A 20,911-nucleotide genomic window follows, 5' to 3' on the forward strand; every position below is an offset into this window, starting at 1 on the left:
CTGATAAACGCCTTTACTTTAAAGGAACTATTTTATATAAGACCCACGTAAAATACTGATGTTTTCAGCGGGAAATATAACACGCAAGTTGAGCTTTAATTTATTGCTTTGCAAAAGAATCTAACTGTTGATGAGTCAAACTGTCCAGGATAAAGGTTGAGTGGAGTCCCTCCTCTCAGTGAATTACCGTGACAGCATCACACACGTTATGACTTCCAACTTGCATTTGTTAAATCATAAGCTGCTGGCTAGTAATCAGAGCTACAGTTTGGCTTAAACATATGTAACATCAATTACGTTCCACCCAGTGGCGTATCGGGGGGCGGTGCAACTCCCCCCGCGGATTTATTTTCTCTACAAAGAATACTTCATTACGTAGTCGGTATTCATCATCAAATATTAGCACCAAACCCCAAGAAAACAACACCATGCAAAAAGCAAGGATGTCGGCACCGCGAGTAAGGCTTTTGATGTCTTTTCTCCTCCAACATCATCTTGAATAAGCTCAAAGCCGCATTCGCTTTTGAATTTGCCCCCCCCCCACACACAAATGCCGAATATGTCGCTGGTTCCACCAAAGTACAAAGTAGTTTTAAAATTGGAAGAAAAAGACTTTCCTGTTATATTTACCCCGTTAACCGGATTTCTGTTTCACGAAACCAGAGCAGTCACAATTTCAGTCAGCCCGAACTGATGTATCCTCTAGATGGCTTGACAGAAATAATTCTATTGATTGATCGCCAGTCCCGTCTACTTGACGACGCTGACAATTAGTCGGTTTGTTATGGCAACACAAACCGCGGGCCCGGAAAATGTTTCTGATAAAGTGAACGGTACGTCAACACAAGTCGCCCGGTAATGTTTTAGCTGTCGCTTTCAAGCAAGCATTTGCCACATTTCCCATTAGAGAGCCACTCCCTCATAATGCAGGGAGTTATGCCTTTACAGAAGCGCTTCATACACAGTTTTGGGTCGAAGCCCCCGCCCTCCTGCTCTGAGACAGAGACGGGAAAGTGGCGGAAATGAAAAAAATAATAACTTACATAAATGCACCAATACCATTGTAAACAATGAATATCAGGTGATGTGTCATCCTTGTTCCTGAATTCGCCCCTGTACTTTTGGTCGGGAGCCAATCACGAGCACGGCCTTAAACGGTTGATAGAACAGCAACAAGCAACACAAGTGACCCCTGAATATCAACATGTATTTACACGCCACAAATTTTGTACTCGAGGTGCCGTCGCCATTTCGAAATGTGTTTATTTTAATTCAAAAAAAATCGTCAATCGTGTGTGGGTTTTGAAGCCCAGGGAAATCTGCAGTGAGAGGATTCAGCGTGTTATGCTTAGCACCATTTTTGGATTAACTGTTATTTGAAACCGTTAATTTTAAAAATAGCAATAAACCTATTACTTCTTGACCAAGCCTGAAAAGTTGGTGTGAAGCATGAGCGCGCCTGCCTTCGCACTGATATATTTAATAAACCTCCCCGTTGAAAAATGAATTACCTAAATTACCGAAATATGAAATTCAAAATTGTCAGGTTAAAGTAGAAGTAGCTTGTTTATTCAAAAATGTTGCTGGCTGGTCTTTAATATGTTTAAGACCTGCTGGGCTTTGGAAGCAATGACAAAAACGTCAGCTTCCAAATCCCAGCCTGTCCCCCACATAATTTATAGAGACCTGCCAATGTATGCCCTAATACCTTCACATTAATTGACACGAATGCACAATGTAAGGATGGAAGGATTTGAGGAGCGGATCGGGGTGGTGTGGAAATTCTTCCAAGGAATAAAGCTCACTGAAACAGACAGACGTGGCTTCTTTTACTGCATATCGCTTCACACCATGAAGACAGATACTGCGATTCCGAGAGTTTCAGTATTGTTCAAATGAGGATGTCTGTTAGACTATCAAACTCCCACAATCTACCGTTGTTAGACTTTTTTCCCTGGGAGAAGTTATGATATGAAAACCAAATTTTAGCCAGTACGGGGCTGCTGTCTTCAGGAGTCAGTTGACGACGACGAGAGACGAGATATCGGAACTTGATGAAGCTCACTGTCCATCAGTACTTCCAAAGAGTCAAAATCATAAGGTAAATAGTGTATGCAATAAAAGACCTGCCACGACTTTAACCCTTACGTGTACTTGCAACATTTCTAATCTTTAAATGAGTGTCACTAAGTTTTGAGTGCCTATAACTGGGTGTTATAAATACTGATCGTATCATCTTAATGGGAATTTAATTGCAGTCAATAAACCAGGTGTCAAAATAATGAGGTGTTAATAAGTCACTTTTATCTCTATCAAGGTGCTAATTGTGTCGTCAGAAGTTGCCTAGTCAGACATGTTTATGGCTTGGTCACATAGCGGTGAAATTTACGACGATCGTGGCTTGCTTCAAGGTTTACAGAATTTCACAATGTTCGTCTTTTATGACCAACCCACCATGCACGAGTTATTACTTGAGCACAAAAAACAGAATTGACATCCTATTTAGTATTAATCCACATCAGCTCCCTACACAGGATTACAAGTTCTCAATGCCAACCGTACATCAAAGTAAAACGGACTCCACACAGCATGTTTATTGATTACTTTAAGGGGTCATTTACCAATTTCGTTGTCATCGAGAGAAATTGTACCCCACAATATGCAGTCGATACACGGGATAAGACCGAAATTCAGTTTAAAAAAAATTCCCGTCTGAGGGCCGGCATTATTGAAGTTTTTTTCAATGTGACATTAGAGTGATATTTAATTTCAAGTATTTAGACATTTGGTGAAAAAAGGAACTGCACGCGATGTTAAGTCAACAAACCGGCTACAATATTGTTTGTGCAGTTTTGAATACAAAATTGGGAGGTAAGAGACGTAAACAAAATATGATGAGCCTGTTCACCTCCATGATTGTGGTTGGAAAGCGCTATGAAACAAAATGACATCATTACAAAATTGAATTTTGTAAGCATTATATAATGAACCCAAAAATACCTCATCAGGCACGAACCAAAAAATACTGCCTGAATAGCCGGTTGCATACGATAATTGTAGAAAAGTTATCTTTTGATTTGAACCCGTCATCAAACTGGCAATTTTGCATTGTGACTGTTAAAAACAAATGTTTAATCCTAAGAGTTTTGGACTTTTTAACGACCCTAATTAGTTTCAATATTTTTTCACGCACAACGGGGGGGGGCACCTGATTCTTCAACTTTTTTTCTTTTTTAGTTTGCTTTCTACAATTTGATTGCTTGCTTCTTTCTTGTTTTCTGATTTGTTTTTTTTTCTGTTCTAGAAACTGAATCTTTTAGAGACCACAAGACATGACGTTTTGTTAAATTCGTAAATTGTTAATTGTGATTTTTTTTCAAAACTGTCAAGTTGAAGGACCAGCCCTCCTCGCCCATAATAAAGGAACCAAAGGTCCCCTTCTCTGTTTGAAAGATGACGAAGAAAAGACTAATGTTTTGGGTCTATTTCATTTCCTTTCCTGTAAAGAGCGTGTAAACAGAACCTAAATGTAGTCTCATCCCTCAGAGAGGCCCTGAAAAATTTTATCAATAAATTCCCAATGTCTGTTTTATTTTCCCCCTACGAAAAACAGGTTGCCCCCAAATGGTTGTGGATCCGTCCTCGTGATCAAATCTCCAAAATTATGATTGTGCAATTGAGAAATGCAGAATTGTACAAGGCTGTTGTCTTTAAAATTTGTTTCCTCCTTGAGTTTCCCATTGTATTTTTGGACTGAGATGCCCTTTTCACAAGGGGTGCGAACATTTAAATCACAAATTTAAAGATGTTGCCTTGCGGTTATCGGATCCGCACAGTGTGAGGTAGGCCTTCATAAAACACGGTTTGTCACTTCTGTTTCACGGTTTCAGCTCATACTAAAAACATACTTTAGCGTGCGCAAAAAAGTCTTAAATTTGTTTCAGAAAATTCTGGTTTTTTTATACTTAGGCCTATCGCTCTATAAGCTAGCGATACACAGAATCATAGGCTATTACTATTTGTTAGCTGCATGTACCAACAATGCTGCACCGTCGCATGTAATTTCCTATTTCAAAGCTGTTTGTGGCTTTCCAATAAAAGTGGATGATAAAACACAGTAATATGGGCTTATAAAATCATTTCTTTTATTTTTCATCAGTATTTTAAGCCTTGAAACGATGTGAAATACACATGCTAAGGAAATTAAAAAGAAAAGAAATAGGTGAGGGAAAAAGTTATGTGGTGTTGACCAAGCATTCAGGCGCACGGACTCCTGAAATTCGCAAGGAATCGCAGTTACCGGCTTCCATATAGGACTCTTCTGGGATCTCGGGGTTCCCGGCCCACCACACTTCCTCCCTGCCCATCCATTTAACTCTAAAAAGAGTTTGAGCGACCATGCAAGGGAGGAAACGAGACAAGCCCCTAAGCCCTGGCCGCCGAGTCGGCCATACGTCTCGAACCTGTACTAAGGTGCTCACCTGGACTTCGCGGACAGTCCCAGCAGAAGAGCTTACCCCGTGGGCTAAGGTACTGTTGGTATTTGGCGGGGGTAAATTAGAGTCTCTTATAGCTACTGACTGACAGCAAGCTTTGGGAAAATAAAAGTCACCAGTGGGATTCGAACCCACCGTCTGACGATCAGATAACCACCAGCTTAACCATTTGGCGATTTCAGGTAATTGCTTTAGGCTGTTCATATTTACGTAGATAACAAAACCATTAACCCAGTTATACCGCAAAGAATTTTGCTCTGCAAAGACTGAGTGAGTACAACGCTACAATAGTCCATCGTGTAGCAAAGTGAACAAGGGGCCTGCGCACAAATATCCCTGACAGCTTCTCCTTGGTAAATTAAATGCGCGCATCAATAGGAGAGAGTTCCAGGACTACACGTACGTCCGGACGTACACGTCTGAGGGTGCACCCTTGCAAACAAGGCCAAGATTTGTCCGCCAATTGCTCATTAATAAAAGTTACAAACTCAAAATATTCTATATTAGAGAGTCCTGAGAGCCATGAAATCGAGGAATTGGAGAAATATGGCACTGAACCCCCGGCCCGGACTTGGGGTTTCCAATTCTGAGCAGCTTGGATGCAATCAGGTCCGAAATTGGCACTATTGGAGCCATTTTGCAGAGGGATGGTTTTTCAAAATAGCTACTTTCCTGGACAGGGACATTTTCTTCATTCTAGGAGTGGTCTGCTTCTGGTGAAAATTTCTCAAAAATTCATTTGTCAACCCCCCGAAAATTGAAAAGAAAATGAAAGGGGACATGTGGAACATCATTTTTCTGTGCAGTCTGAACACCTGTGAGAGTTGTGAGTATTTTTAAAATATTTGTGAAGTATGGGGATTTATCACTGCTGTCTATGGGAATTTCTTTGTAATGGTGCACCCCTGAGGCCGACTGCCCACTGTGTACCGCGCCCCCTACAGTTGACTGTTCTTCAAGTTCAAGATGGCAGCGCCCTGGAAAAAGTTTGTCGTGAACGCTTGCCGAGAGTTACCGGTTCTGCAGTCGTTTCGTCGAACAGTTTGGAAAGTAAGTAAGATCATCAGGTAGCTGAAGTAATGAGAATATGTGGGAGAAAAATGTCGCATCTGCCGTTTTTTTTTTACTGATTATTGCTGAGATGAGGCTATTGCATATCATGTCGCGAACAGTGACCTCTTACTCTTAGCTGCCGGCTGTTGCAATCGGATGATCACGCGGCTACGGCATGATTGCAGTGCAGATGTGGAAAACATGCTGAGTCATTACATGTACATGCAAGAAATACTTCGGCTGCACGCACGCAATGTTTGTTTCCATTACGTGATGACAGGTTCCAACGGGCATAATGCTTGAAGATTTTTAGCTTCCAGGCTATAGTGAACAAATTTGTGATTTAATGCAAGGAGGTTGGTCATGTTGGCAGCGAACATTAGCTCCACAGAAATAGGGCTGTACTGTAGTGGCTCTCTTTTACAATCTGTCTCTCATCTGTCGCCACCACAACCCTACATGTACTTCAAGGCATGTCTTAAATGCATGAAATCCAAACTGCAGGATTGTCACAAACTTTGAATCCTAATATCTTCTGAAATGAGAATGACTCGACAATTTTACTTACACTGGCGTATGCGTCAGAGTTTGGACTTTTATATGAGCACCCTAAAGCTTTCCCAAAGCGTATGTTTTCTGATGTATGGCACCTTGAAAAAAACAGCCTGTTTACGTGCTGACCAAGGACGGTACCATTTTGAAAAACGAAAGCAGCACTTCTTGCGTCGGATTTCAAGGCACCCGACAGGTGCTCTGGTATACGTCGTTCCATAAAAAAACTGGTTCCCCATCATACCTTGCATGACTGACAAACAAGGAACCGGTGAAGTTAAATTTGAATAACATTGATATGCATATAACTGTATCATGCTCCACACACGTGCTGTGGGCGGACTGTACACTAGCCAAGTGCGCGCAACTTATTACTGAGCAATACTGTGACAACATGAATTATGCATCACGGCACCTGTCGGGTGCCCTGACTTCCGACGAACGAAGGGCTTCCTTCGTTCGTCGCATAGAGCATACTTGTTAGTACATGTATAGGGGAACTTTTTTTTTGAGAATTTTTATGACAAAGTTATTTGGCTCAGGATAGCACAAGTGTGCATCTTTCATGATGTACCTGTTTTTTCGGGAGAGGATCAAAAGGTTTCCAAGGTGTTATTTGTTTTATTTTGGAACAGATGCTTCAATGAAGAAATCTCTGCAGCTCAAAACTCATGCAAAGAAACCCATCCATGTACACGTACATCTGTTTAAAGCCATCATTTTTTATACAGAGCGGTCCTTTTCTCACATGCACTGATTTTTGTAAACTCATTCAAAATGACGTGAGTGGGTGGTCGTTTGAGATTGTCTGCATCATAAAAGTTGCATCATAACTTCATTTCTCTTTTAGGTGAGCTTCCTATTCCAAGGAGGTAGTCTACCTATTCATTATACCGTCTTGACTATTAATGATTGGACTAATTTAAAATTGACATGCCCAAGTGTGTTTGGACGTATGCATAATGATACACACATCTCAGGAATTTCATTGATAATGCTTGTATATGTACATTTCTATATCGGTACATGACCAAGTGTAAATATACATCCAATACGGCAGAGTACTTCTCCCTGTCTCTCTGTTTGTGGAACGTTTTGCCTGGGTAGGATTATGACTACATTTTCAAGACTATGAGTGTACTATAACAAATACTTTACATAAGGGCGAACATGTTCTTTGTTGAAAGCAAACAAACGAGATCTTGCAAAAGTGCTTGAAAACAACGATGAGGTCTTTGGTTATACACACCTCATGCCTGTCCTAGACTGATTTCTAGTATGTTTCTTTGCAATTTCAAATGTCAACAAACTCTGATTTGAGTGAAACATTGTATACACAGACTGGTCAAGAACTTTCATTTAGTATAAATCTTTCTTTTTCATGATTGTTTGTGTTTGGGACTGATCACATAAAGTGAAGTGTAATGAAGTGCATGCTTTGCCTCATTTCTGATGCTGGCATCAACCAGGAAGTTCAGAACTTTTTCTCACCATGGCATAATATACATGTACATGTACATACATGTGCATGTACAGTAATTGTACTCATTTGTGCATGGGTGAGTGATTCAGGAGATGAGTGAAATTATGGTCAAACACATTATTATGGAAATTGTGCATCAAGTACATGTAATTGTCACTTGCACGCAGTGATTTAGTCAAGGGCACTCCCATGGTTCATGGAGTTTTTTCATATGAGTACGACAAGTACCTACATGTATTTTCATGGATACAAGCGTGGAAACAGTACAAGTAATTCATTACTGGTTAGAACTCCTTGAGTGGAGTGAGCATGTTTAATAAGCAATTTGACTAGTGCAGTAGACATTTTATTGTTTGTCAACATTGTGCAGAAGGCAAGCAGAGTGTCTGCAATGCAAAAGTAGGCACACAGACATTTATTCTCATATTTCTGTCTTCTTACAGGACAGTATTCGAGGCGGATTTGTCGGCATGGTCGGCAAGTACGATACTTCTGTTTCTTTTCAATTTTATATTACTGAGGCACACAAAACTTACATGTATATATGCTACAATGTACATGAGTTGCTAAAACTGCATTGACCAAATGGAATGTCATGTACATGTACCCTCGTTGATTCCAAGTACTGTGGCTTTGTCCTATCAATTGGCAAACTGATTTGAACTGTAGATTCCTTGAGTGATTGAGTTCAAAAATTACATCACTTGTACTTGAGTCGTCTTGTGGATTTAGTTCCCAAAAGGCTCTGGGAAACACACTCAACATACTGTATGGTGCATGGTCATGAAATACAGGATTCTCCATTAAAACGTTATATCTGTTGAACTGCTAGTTCAATATTGTAAGTGTACATGTACATGTCATCCAGTCCCATTGGAGATTCTTTCATAAGACTGGTTACAAGTAAAAGGGTAAACAATGATAGAATCTTTTTGTGACTTCTGCTGTGAAATGCATCAAAAGACAACCACACACCATCCAGTCTTGCTGGCAATTATGATTATAACACTGTGCAAGTTTGTGCCCACTTTCCAAAAAACATTCGATATTTACATGTAATCACAGGTAATCCTTAAAAGGAAAAAACGTTTAAGCAGACAAGAGAAATGGTGACTTTGAACAAACAGTATGGGAATGAATGGTGTGCATTGTGTCCTCACCTGACACCTTTCCCTCGTTAACTTCTTTCTGGAATTCTCCCAGAACACCGCTCATCCGTCTTGAGAAGCTAAGTGAAGAAACAGGATGTGATATCACAGTGAAGGTGGAATCGTCCAATGGAGGGGGCTCAGTCAAGGACAGGGCGGCTGTCTTTCTTATCAAAGATGCACTAGAGAGAGGTGAGTATGTGGTCCAAACATTGGGGAAGGGGCGTGATAGCTTGCCTCCAAAAAACAAGGGTGTGATTTCATAGGATGTTCTTGGATTTGAGAGTTTTGGTCCTTTGAAATGTGAACTTGTGGAGTTAAATCATTTGGTTTTTTTTTTATTTTCAACACTTTATGCAAAAAGCCAAGTGGTCTCTCATGCCTTATGATCAAGTAATCAAACACAATGTAGTTGAATGCATGTATGGCCAGTGTTTGCAACCTCTTACTGGGTGTTTTAATAGTGAATGTCTCTTCATTTTTCCATCCCTTTGTCATAGACTTGAAGGATTAGTCACTTCAGCTTATCTTGTACGTTGCTCTTGTTTTTGTCATCAAGTGCATGTATCGTAGTTGTACCTCAGTCGCTAGTTCTGCTGTTTCAGGAAAAGATTTCACACAACCTAGAAGTTAGGGAAATTGTAAAAGTCTGAAATAGGTTTAATGTACAAATTTTGGTAGAAAATCTGTCACTCTGTTTTTGCAAATGTACATCGCTATTAAAGGAGAGGAAAGATTGGTTTCTTTGCAGAAATAACACTGCAACCGAATTACCCATAAAGGTTAAAATAATTAAAAACAATGCAAAAATGTTTTAAAATGCACACATTTTTTGTGTACACAAAGCAACATGATATTGAGGTTTGCTTCATCAGATGACATCACAGTTTAGCTCGTGAGCAGGAAAACCAAGAAATTCAGCCAAAAGCTCTTTGAAATCATGAAACACAAAGTGAAACTGAGAAACAGTGTTGCATTTTGGAGTTTTGTATTCATGAATCTCCGTTGCAGCAGCTACCCTTGAGGAGAACACTTCAAATTGTCGCTAGACGTCAGTGCTATCCCCATGTGGGTTTGGCAATGCACAGCTTACTCCAGAAGGCTTGTATTCTTGTGTTTGTTGTAATCTGTTATCATCATCCACCATGTTTGTTTCCATTCCTTTCAGGCCAGCTCAAGCCAGGCGGTACGGTGGTGGAAGGTACCGCAGGAAACACAGGTAATCATGAATTTGGTGTTCTGAGATGAGAATTCACAGTTTCCTTTTCCGTCCAGTCGACGGTGCTGTGATTTATCGTTAGCTGAGGATATTAACAAAAGGCAATATATACGGTGTAACCCACTTCCAAATGTGCTCTGTAGGTGGCACCCTTTGTTCAAATTTTTGCCTCTAGCATTTGATATGTGCAAATATATCAGTCATGATGCTGCATTTTGAGAGGAACATGTGAGATGAACAGTCATCCACAAACATTCTTTTGTTTTTGTTATTTTTGGGGTACCTTTGATGGCAAAAATTTTACCTATTACCACCTACAGAGTATTCTGTGGTTTTGAATTATCTGTGTTTTTTCCTGACTCCTCAGAATACTTACTTACTGAATTTCTGACTGATCTCAAGTTTTCCCCTTCTTAGCGCGTCAGACATTGTCCTATTGCATTCCCTTCAGCCTCTTCATAACCAGCCATTCCTAGCTTACCTATCGTCTGGAGTGGTCACTTTTCTCTCCCTCCTGGTATGGGGATACTCACCTGACTTATTCCTGCTATTCTCCTGAAGCTCTCACCTGTGGGCGTTCTTTCTCTTGAACCATTCAGGCATTGGTCTGGCTCACATATGCAACGCCATGGGCTTCAAGTGTGTTATCTTCATGCCCGACACCCAGTCCCAAGAGAAGATCGATCTTCTGAGAGTCCTGGGAGCCACCGTCTACCCAGTGCCAGCGGTACCCTTCACTGATCCAGACAATTATAATCATCAGGTAGTTTTTGCAAGGAGACCCGAACTTAGGTCATTCATAGCTCTAATAGTCCAGCGCTTGTATAGCAATCACTACATGAGAGTGGGTCAAACATCATGGGCAATAGACCTTTTTCACCCACATGACTAAATGTAAACAATACCACCACATGTGGACAGCATTGGCCATGGTGGTCGCATATATTCCTATGGGCAGCTTCAATCACGTTCGAACGCTGCATGCTTGACTAGTTTATCTTGAATAGGTAGATTACCATCACAACACATCATAGGTCCAACACAATCGTGACATCACTGAAAAAAGGTCTATATGTTGTAATATGTGAACAATGTGGGATTACTCAAGATGCCCTGACCAGGCCAAGAGGTCGTGCAGCGATTAAATTTGCAAGATCCATTTCAGTTGTCAAAAGCAATGGACATCCATACTGAGAACTTTTACAGAACCATCTTACATGTACTTGACTTGAGCTAGATTGCTACAAATGCTACAGTTTTTCGGAACTTTTATAGTTGTGTTAACTTTTCTTTACATCGTTCAACTCAGCTGCTACGTTTTTTCATTGCATTTTAGGATGCTTTCCCAAGTAGCTGGCCAGAAGGGTGGGTAAATTTGGCCAAGCCCGTGTAAGATGTCACCTGAGTGTCAAATTGAACACAGTCAGGCTTGCAGGAGCAAAATTGCACAACATGTGGTGTAGCAAGAAAAGGTTTTGGGAAGCTGTGTGTGTCCTTGGTGTGTTCATGAAGTGACAAAAACCCAGAAAATCAATAATTTTTCGATATGGAGATTTTCCTACTATTTTCCTTACTTTGATGGAAAGAACAAATTGCAGGGTTGAGATTTCTCAGCTTTTTAGCTTATTTCAGCTTTTTTTGTTTTGCGTTTTAGCTTTTTTCCTTACTGACTGTGTACAAAAGTATAAGAGATTTTCACAGTTTCACATTTTGCAGCTTTTTTCAGCTACTTTTATCGTTGGTCAATCTCACACCTGAAATAAGCGGAGTTTCAAAGCAAATTGTTGTTTGGTAGCTGTTCCTAATCTCAATTGGGTACAGCTTTTGTAATCGTTAAAGTTTTTTTTTCCTTTTTTTTCTTTTTCCGCTGTTTTTTTCTAAGCGGCACTTAGGCAATTATTTTAAGTCCGATCAATTTCAAACTTGGTATAGTAATTAACCATCATCAGAGAGGTGCTGTGAAACTTCTTGTAATCGTTACGTTATCAGGGGTCACATGACCACAATTCAAAAGTTCATTCTATACAGTGTAGTAACTAGTAAACTATTTGACCGATTTAACTCAAATTAGGTATGCACATACTCAGGGACGTGTTATAGATGAAAATTAATATCTTGACCTCATGTGACCTCTACTTCTGGTTTGACTGCAAGTTGTATTTTAAAACACAAATCGTCATATCTCATGCACTACACATTCAACTGCAGTGATAATTTATTTTTAGTTATACATGCCACTTTGGCAATTATTCTTAATCCTATTAATTGCAAACTTATGATACTCGTTGACAGTCATCAAAAGACAATGAAAACATTTTGGGATGAGCTATGTGTTTGTTCACAAACACCACCTGTAGCTTTCCTCGTAACTGTAAACAAACAACTAACAAAAAGCTTGGCCTCTGTATTTCTCTCTGTTTTCACAAGTAACAAAAAGTCACATTGTTAGGGTAAAAAATAGAGACAACATACACAATCCCTGCACGAGTCTGTGTGCGTACACCTGTGTGCTAACGATGTTGTAGATGAACACCTGTGTGCATTTTGAAATGAAACAAAATGTAACAATTTCACAAGTCACATATTTCACAAGTGCATATTTTTTACAAAGTGACCAAAGTGTGTGCAGTGTAATAGGAAAAAGTAAAGGCCTCACGAAGTGCAAAAGCTTTTATTAGTTTTATAAATGAATTATTCTTTAATTAAAATAATATTTCTGCAACTAGGTATGGACTGGCATTTTTCAAGTCATGCATTTCATTTTTAAAAATTCCTCAATCCGTGTAAAAGTGATGAAAAATGCGTATGGCGTTTTCAAATGCAATTATCTCGGATTGTTTGGTTGGCAAGATTTTGAGATTTTTTTCCTTTTTTGAGAACACGGACAATATCCAGAATCTGGACAGGTAGTATTCTCATAATTTCTAGAATTGCAATTCACCATGAGTATTCTACCTTCCATGCACTCCACCTTGGCTCATTCTCAAGCACTTGTACATGTATTGAAGTATCTCCACCAGAGGTCATCAGGACTGCTAGCATGTCTCTAATTCTGTAACTGACAGAACCACAGAGGAACTGCTAGTTCCTTATCTCAGATACAGCCAGCATTCATTTCCTCCTCCCTTTACTACCATTATGATTGGCGGAAATTGCTGTTGAGAAGTAATTGTGTTGATTGACATATGTTTGAAAAAAAAAGTTGTCTTCATTGTGCAGGCCAAGAGATATGCAGAGAGCCTGGAGAACGCTATCTGGACCAACCAGTTCGACAACACTGCCAATCTGAGGGCTCACTATGAAACCACGGGGCCAGAGATATGGGAACAAACAGGTGATTTGAAGGATCAGCCAAAGGCATTTTGGAACATGTCATAGGACATTGTAGGATCAGACTGACGGGTTATAATGTGGCTTATGTATAGAACGCATTACAATACCGATGGACTCAGTACACTGTACGTCCGTAGTATCCCCATTCATAAGGCCCATAAACATCCCTTAAGCCATCTCGGCTTCCTGGGGAGTACATTGTATATGTGTCTGCCTCGAACAAAAGCACCCCCCTCGTTGGTTGAAAAGAGCCACTTTGGTTGGGAGTGTTCACTTTTTTGGTAGGGATATGACCGTGACGCTTTTATTTCCTTGTCATTTGTGAACCAACAAAGTTCAATTGCGACTAAAGGAGCCTCTGTTGCTAAGAAAATAGCTCACAGCCCATGCATCTCTGGTCCAGCCTTTTCAGGCACAAATGGCAAATAAAATACCATAACGTCCCTGCCTTCGCAGTAAAGTGACTTGCCCAAAGTCACATCATGTAACCGGTTGCTTAGAGTCAAACCTCTGAGGCTCTGAGTGAGAGTTACTAACCCTTTAATACCATTAGACCATGTGTCATTCGTTTTAGATGGAGGGCTTGGCAGTTATACTTTTCAACCTTGTTTTTGACATTAGTAGATGGGAAGAATTGATCTTGCAACAGTATTTTCTTCAAATGGGTATTTCTCAAAATATGTAATTTTGATCTTGACAAACCACCACTACAACCAACTCAACTCCCCCACTGCAGCAACCACCTTTCCCACTGCTGCTACCAACTCCCCCACTGCAGCAACCACCTTTCCCACTGCTGCTACCAACTCCCCCACTGCAGCAACCACCTTTCCCACTGCTGCTACCAACTCCCCCACTGCAGCAACCAACTCCCCCGCTGCTGCAACCAACTCCCCCACTGCAGCAACATGCAGTGATTCTATCTATGAACAGAGCAATGGCAGTACAGTTTGTCCTGTTTGTCAAATTAAACCTGAGACAAAAAGAACTTGGTGAGTGGATGCTGTGGGACTGGGTTTTTTGTTTTTTAGATTTATCTGAATTCAGATATTAGAGGCAGTGCACCAATATTTGCTGACCGCTAGCAAAGAGACAACTGCCGAAATCTGCCCCATGAATTTTGGTTGTGCAGAATTTCACACACTCCCGTTTCATATTGCAGCTGGCAAGATTGATGCGGTGGTCTTTGCCACTGGCACAGGAGGGACGCTAGCAGGTAAATGTGTCCTTTCAGTGAATTCCACCAAACTTTAAGAGAACTGTCAATGTCCATTGCCGTCTTTTATTAAACCATGTGCTTCAGCCCTCTCCACTTATTGAGTTTAGAACAATTATTTGGCCAAGACTGGCAATTTTCAGCTGCTGGACAGCCCTAATTGCATGTACGTTTAACTGTGGCCAACTGAACCTTCCATCTATTTCACTAATTTCATTGACGTAAAGAGCAAATGTCCAGTATGTCAAACTTGTTTATTTTTTCACCTATTCATACCAGATATCTTTTAAAATTAATGGTTAGCTAAACACTTGATCTTAAAGGCTTACATCTGGTAATAAGTATGTGCTATAACCTGTCTTTAGGTTAGTTTAAAACTTTTTTTCTATTCATAAATCCCTTTGAAGTCAGAGAGTCAAAAACAAAAATTACAAATTACAAATTTCCAACAATTCTACTTCATCCTTCAAAAAATGCCCTTCTAACCATGCTATGGTGTGATCCTCTCACGAGCAGTCATAAACAATCTCCTTATGTGGAATTTGGTGTGGCGGGCAGGTGATGCATACTGTGTGAAGTGGTGCACATCTGGCCAGTGCTTTATCAACTGTTTAAGGGAGTGGCCAGGTGACAGGCTCTTGACCAATAGGAATGGCTAAGCTCTTTTAAATATGAATTTACAAATGATGTATTATTTCTTGGCTAAAAGGTGTGGGGAAATACCTGAAGGAGAAGAACCCCAATGTCAGAGTCTTCCTAGCCGATCCACAGGGTAGTGTTCTATACAACTACATCAAGCATAACAAAATAGAGAGGACGGAAGGCTCATCTATTACAGAGGGCATTGGTCAGGGTCGGGTCACCGACAATTTCAAAGAAGCCCCTGTGGACGACGCGTTTGCCATCTATGACAAGGATGCTGTTTACATGGTGAGCTTCGTCAGAAGATTGGCTTCTTAAATGCTTGACTAGGTGACGAGGTCCAGATGCAGTGGAAGCTGGTTTTTTTTCAAGTTCTGAACCCCTTGACGCCAGAAGCAAAAGCTGTCCCAGGAAGTCCATCACAAATCCATCACAAGCCATTCAGATGAGCTGTGACAAAAGCATTCTTTTGTCATTGTTCACCCTGTTACCAATGACAGGCCTTGTGAAGGGACTTGTTAAGGGACTAGTGGAAGGACTTGTGATGGACTCAAATACTATGACCTTCATATAAATTGTGTATTTCATTTTCAGACTTTTCGTCTCTTGCACGAGGAGGGTTTCTTTGTTGGTGCCTCTTCAGGCATTAACGTGGCAGGAGCAGTGGAGGTATGTATATCCTTTGAATATGTTGAATTGTAACACTTAGACGCCAACTTGTCAATGAGGCCAAAGAGGTTCCAAACGAGCTAAAATTAAGTGACAAATTCAAACTGCTTGATGACAAAAGGCCAGTTAGAAGACAAAAATAGTTTTCAGCAAATTCATGCACTTATGAGCAGAGTACCAGTTTGCAAACAATGTGCACTGTGTGACATTTAGGCCTGGTGATCAGCTACATTGTTCTGTACTGATGAAATTCTCCACGCTTTATAACCCCATCAGATTAACCATAAACAAAAGATAAACTTCATCCTCCTTGAGAACTTACCAGAGCATACATGAAATTCTCTTTGCTACAGATACATGTAATCCGGGGTTTGTTTGTCACACCGATCCAAATCTCACTCAGTAATCCATTGGTTTGCTGACACCAAAACCTGTCCAATGGATACAGCGAACCAGCATTGGGATCACTGATGGAGATTCAGATCTGTGTGAAACAAACAGGCCCCTTGACTTGCTTTGCTATCCTCCTTCCGTTTCCTTGTAGGCTGCTAAAAAGATGGGGCCGGGGCACATCATTGCCACCTGTTTATGTGACACTGGGCAACGATATTATGGGAGATTGTTTAACCGGGAATGGTTAAAAAGTAAAGGTGAGCCAGTCTAAAGAATGCTACACAGTATTGTGGTTGAGACCCTTTAATACCATCACAAGATCCCACAAAACCATCACAAGACCCAGACAAGACCTCAAGTTTGAACAAGAGTCAAATGCTATTCAAGTGAATCGCAACAAAAGCCTTTCTTCATCATTCACCTTAGGCCTGTTACTTATGACTAGTCTTGTGACTGTTATTGTGCGATTTCAAGAAACATGCCATAATGTTTAACCATGCGTAAGACTTGTGTCATCAATTTCTGCCATAGCAAGAAACAATATAGTCAGGTTCAATTTCATATAAAGTTGCTCAGCTGCGCCACATTTTAATAATATTAAATTTCTTGGATGTGAACGGTAACAGCTTTTACGATGGCTGCTCCTTTCCAGTATAACAACAGTCATCAATCAGTTGTCGAATTACCTGCGCCCACCATTACGAAAAAGTTTTTATCTTTTCTTTGTTGAAACAGACAGAAAATCTCGCAGTTCTCTCACATCCAAACAACTTTTTCATTACCTTGAAATTCAAAGTTGTACATTTCTTGTATAAGCCTTGTTAAGTTCAGCAATGATGAGTCTTAACCGAACACGATGAGCTAGTTCGTTTTAGCTTTGTTCAATTCAACTCACGCCACCTAAAAAGACTGCATAAATTATGCCGTAATTTGTTCCCTGATTCGCAGACTTATGCAGTATGTATGTTTCATGAAATCACTCTTCATAATTTGTGCAACATATGCAATCAGTTGTGCCATAAGTGACATAATGCCGTTGCATAAAGTTTCATGAAATTGGCTGCTGGTCTTCTGTCTGCTCTTGTGGCTGGTCTTGTGCCTTGTCTTGTGACTAATCAAGTGTCTCGTCATGTGTCTGGTCTTGCGACTGGTCTTGCGACTGGTCATGTGTCTGGTCTTGTGACTGGTCATTTTTCTGGTCTTGTGGATGGTTATGTGTTTTGTCGTGGCTGGCCATGCATCTGGTCTTTTGACTGGTGGTGTGTCTGGTCTTGTGACTGGTCATGTTTCTGGTCTTGTGACTGGTCATGTTTCTGGTCTTGTGACTGGTAATATTTCTGGTCTTGTGACTGGTCATGTTTCTGGTCTTGTGACTGGTCATGTTTCTGGTCTTGTGATGTCTGAAATGCAACACTGATGCTACATTTAAGCTATGCAACTGTAGGGTTATATTCATAATATGACACTAGTTAGAGACACGTCTGGGTCATTTGAATTCGAATGATGCTGTGTTATGCTTGAATCCTATCCCCATTTTGTTTTTCTTTGGTAGGACTCTTGGATTGCTTACCTCCAGAATACCAAACAACTCTACATTGAGGATACCTCTAGATCTGATTTGACTTTTGAAACAACTCTGTTTTCACTAAATCTTATTTGGAAAATATCACTTCGGATTCTGTAGCGTTATGTTTCCAAATTGGTGGTTCACTTCATATGTTACATCCTCTTTTGTCTTTATTGAGCTTTAAATTGGAGAGCCAATTTTTCATGTGTGGTAAAGAATAGTCTGCATATCTGAAGCCATAGTTATATCCACTAGGCCTACCTGCTGTATATAAACAAGATCATGATTATTGGGTTCCTGGTTCAATTTCATGTCACCTGAACCTCGACTGTGCCAATTCTCAGTGATCCGGAGCGGATCACAATACTACCTGGATTATGGTGTACCTGGTACATGTGCGTACATCAGGCAACCTCAATTTCCACTCTTCTCTTGTTTTTGCTCATTCAGGCCAATCTGTCTCGGTTTAAATAGTCCAAATTTGCACATCCAGAACTGTGCCATCGCCAATTTCCTCCAAGCTGCCTTGGTAAAAATTGGTGAAATTGAAAATGACAGTGCATGTAGTTGGTTTTATTCTCATGCTGCAGGCATTATGGAAAAGTACTCTATGCTCACTCTATGCTTCGGTGTTTCTGAACAGAAACTGAGATGGTGCATATTTAATATTTTAATTACTATCATACACATGCATGGTTTTGTCATGTGTTGAGTGTAGTGCACTGTGTGTGTTATACACATGTACCATACCACATGTGACTCATAATGTGTACTGTTCGTGGCCTCAATTTTTTGATCAGTACACATACAGTGTACATGAGTATTCCTTAAATTATGTATCTATAATTTTATGACTGTTTCTGTTGATTGTTTTCATGATTGTAACCGTATACATGTATGTGTATTAACATCAATCAGTTCCAAAGGAAATTGTTGATATATACTGATTAGAGGAACCAAATTTGATCTATTTTTATATACATTACGCTCTGATATATATAGCACACTATATATATAGCACACTATGGGCAGCTGAGTTTTCAGAGAAAGAGTTCAGCTGCATCATAGCCTATACAAATTCATACTACAATAATATCATAAATTAGGTATGCCTATCTTACCTCCTGCAGACATCCGAATATCATCCTGAACACTCAAGAGACACATGAGATGACTTCAGCACCTGACAGTTTCTTGGCCTTATTCAGACACTCAGTTTTGCGACTTCCTTGTTCATTATTACATGACTGGCCAGTCAGGGAGTTGTTTTATATGTAAACTGCCACATTTTTAGTAAATGTTATTGTGCACAATAAGTCTTTTAGGAACGCTTGAATTGAATGTTGAAATTTTTCTTTTCCCAATTTTTTAACCTTTACCAAATATGTTTTTTGAATTGCGCATAACTGAATTATCCTTTGGAAGATTTTAAATCATCATCTAAACACATTTTTCCTATTTTTACTTCATTTCTAATTCCATTTACTTGATGCAGTTTATACTTTAAGCCTTTCATTGATCGTAAATGCAAGCTACCTCTACTTTTGTTTATTTTGTAGGCTCCAAAAATTACACTTCCTAAAATCAAATTGTTTCAGTTTAGTTACATAAAATAGCAACTCCAGGTAGTACCCTCTTGAAGCAAAAGATTGCACCCTTGGTACCCGCAGGTGCACCTGGATTTACTCCTGGAGGAGGCACTCAGCGCCAGTACACTGACAAATCATTAACAGTGGAAGGAAAGCAAATTGGCCTTTCTTTAAATTTTTCCTTTCCTTTTTCTTTCCATTGGGGGCAGCCACCACCTTGCCCTCCCCAGTGCCCACCGCTCAAAGGGTTAACAGTACATATATGACTGATTTGATGTTTGCTGTATTTTGTAGAGGTTTATGAGTAAATAAATCAGAATGATTTGGAAATCAAAGTATAAATTGGTAGTAGTGCCTTCTTTGTCACTTTCAGCCATTGTTTTGAGTGAGCCATAATATTGTAATGTTCGTTTTCATCCACCCAGAGCAGTGTACAAAACTTATAGAACATCAAAGATCAATTTTTCAGTGGAAAGTGTAAATGTTTTAGAGTTTGTTTTTAACTTCTTTCAATTTCTGCTTTCAAGTTTTTTCCTCCACCCATCAGCTGGCCCCTTTCCTCCCTCACACCCGACTAAAAAACAAACAAGAATTGTATTGAATTTGCAAAATCCAGTCCAGGCCTAAATAATTTACTGTTTTCATGGCTACTGTTCATAGTAATAATATGAACAGTAAATATAGAGTCTCAGCTTGTGTTTTGTGCTAACCTTGCTACTTAGAATGAAGAACATGAGGCAAATTGGTCTTCAATATGGAGCTAATTTTCACAATGCAGCTTTCTGAAAGTTTTGGGGAAATGCGTGGGTGGTTGAGGGCAGACGTCGTAGGGGAAAAAGAATGCAGTGGCTGTTTCAGTGTTGCAGTTGGTCATGGGCTTCTGAGGCAGTGTGATGCTACATGTATTCATGACACTGTTTGCTGACGGTGTCACAAAAATATACCAAAGGTCATCAAGCAAGATGGAGAACCTCCTTTCCAGGAAGTTGCATCAAGCTTTGAACTCCCTTTGGACGTAATTGGAGAATCTCTGGAATAGTGGAGCCTTTCAGTTCCAGCAGCTTAAAAAATCATTATAGGTAAGTCAATATTTTGATGTTTTTTCCCCTCCAAACTTAAATGTGTATCGAGAAGATGCCTACGGGTTATAAAGCCTCAACAGCCGTCAGTGCTCCAGTTGAATTGTTATTTTTGTAGTTTGTACCCGAGAGGTTTGGATAATCAACTCAGATTATACATACTTATTTTTTTCTTTTTGACAGCATTGCTGTGAGTTGCATTTGCAAACAATTCACGAGTTCATTTTATGCGCAATACCAAATAGTGATCAATTATTTATTTACGTTACATGACGCTGTTATACATCATCACAAGAAGGGTGCGCAATGGACAGGCGTGGCCGAGAGTTTTGCTGTGGCAAAGGATATACTTAGTTTTGAATGAAAGATTTATCAGAAAACAGCTCGGGGCAAATCACGGTACTTTAACATAGTGACAACATTTCCTGCACTGTACAGTCAGCTGCCAGTTGGCTGTGTGGTCAGAAATTAT

At 40.0% G+C, this 20,911-nt stretch overlaps 1 protein-coding gene across 1 annotated transcript; it reads left to right on the forward strand.

The window, feature by feature from the left end:
- Positions 1-5,435: 5,435 nt before the first annotated feature.
- On the forward strand, positions 5,436-19,702 carry LOC110988971 (uncharacterized). Its single transcript, XM_022252998.2, has 11 exons — positions 5,436-5,546; positions 8,028-8,065; positions 8,788-8,924; positions 9,901-9,951; positions 10,551-10,714; positions 13,171-13,285; positions 14,447-14,500; positions 15,210-15,430; positions 15,737-15,811; positions 16,356-16,461; positions 17,757-19,702. Exons 1-11 carry the CDS (start codon positions 5,463-5,465, stop codon positions 17,801-17,803), a joined length of 1,092 nt encoding a protein of 363 aa, XP_022108690.2. The 5' UTR covers positions 5,436-5,462; the 3' UTR covers positions 17,804-19,702.
- Positions 19,703-20,911: the final 1,209 nt, after the last annotated feature.

This window comes from Acanthaster planci, linkage group LG01 (assembly GCF_054643075.1).
Source record: "Acanthaster planci isolate LZ-2023a linkage group LG01, COTS_SCS, whole genome shotgun sequence".
NCBI classification, from domain to species: domain Eukaryota; kingdom Metazoa; phylum Echinodermata; class Asteroidea; order Valvatida; family Acanthasteridae; genus Acanthaster; species Acanthaster planci.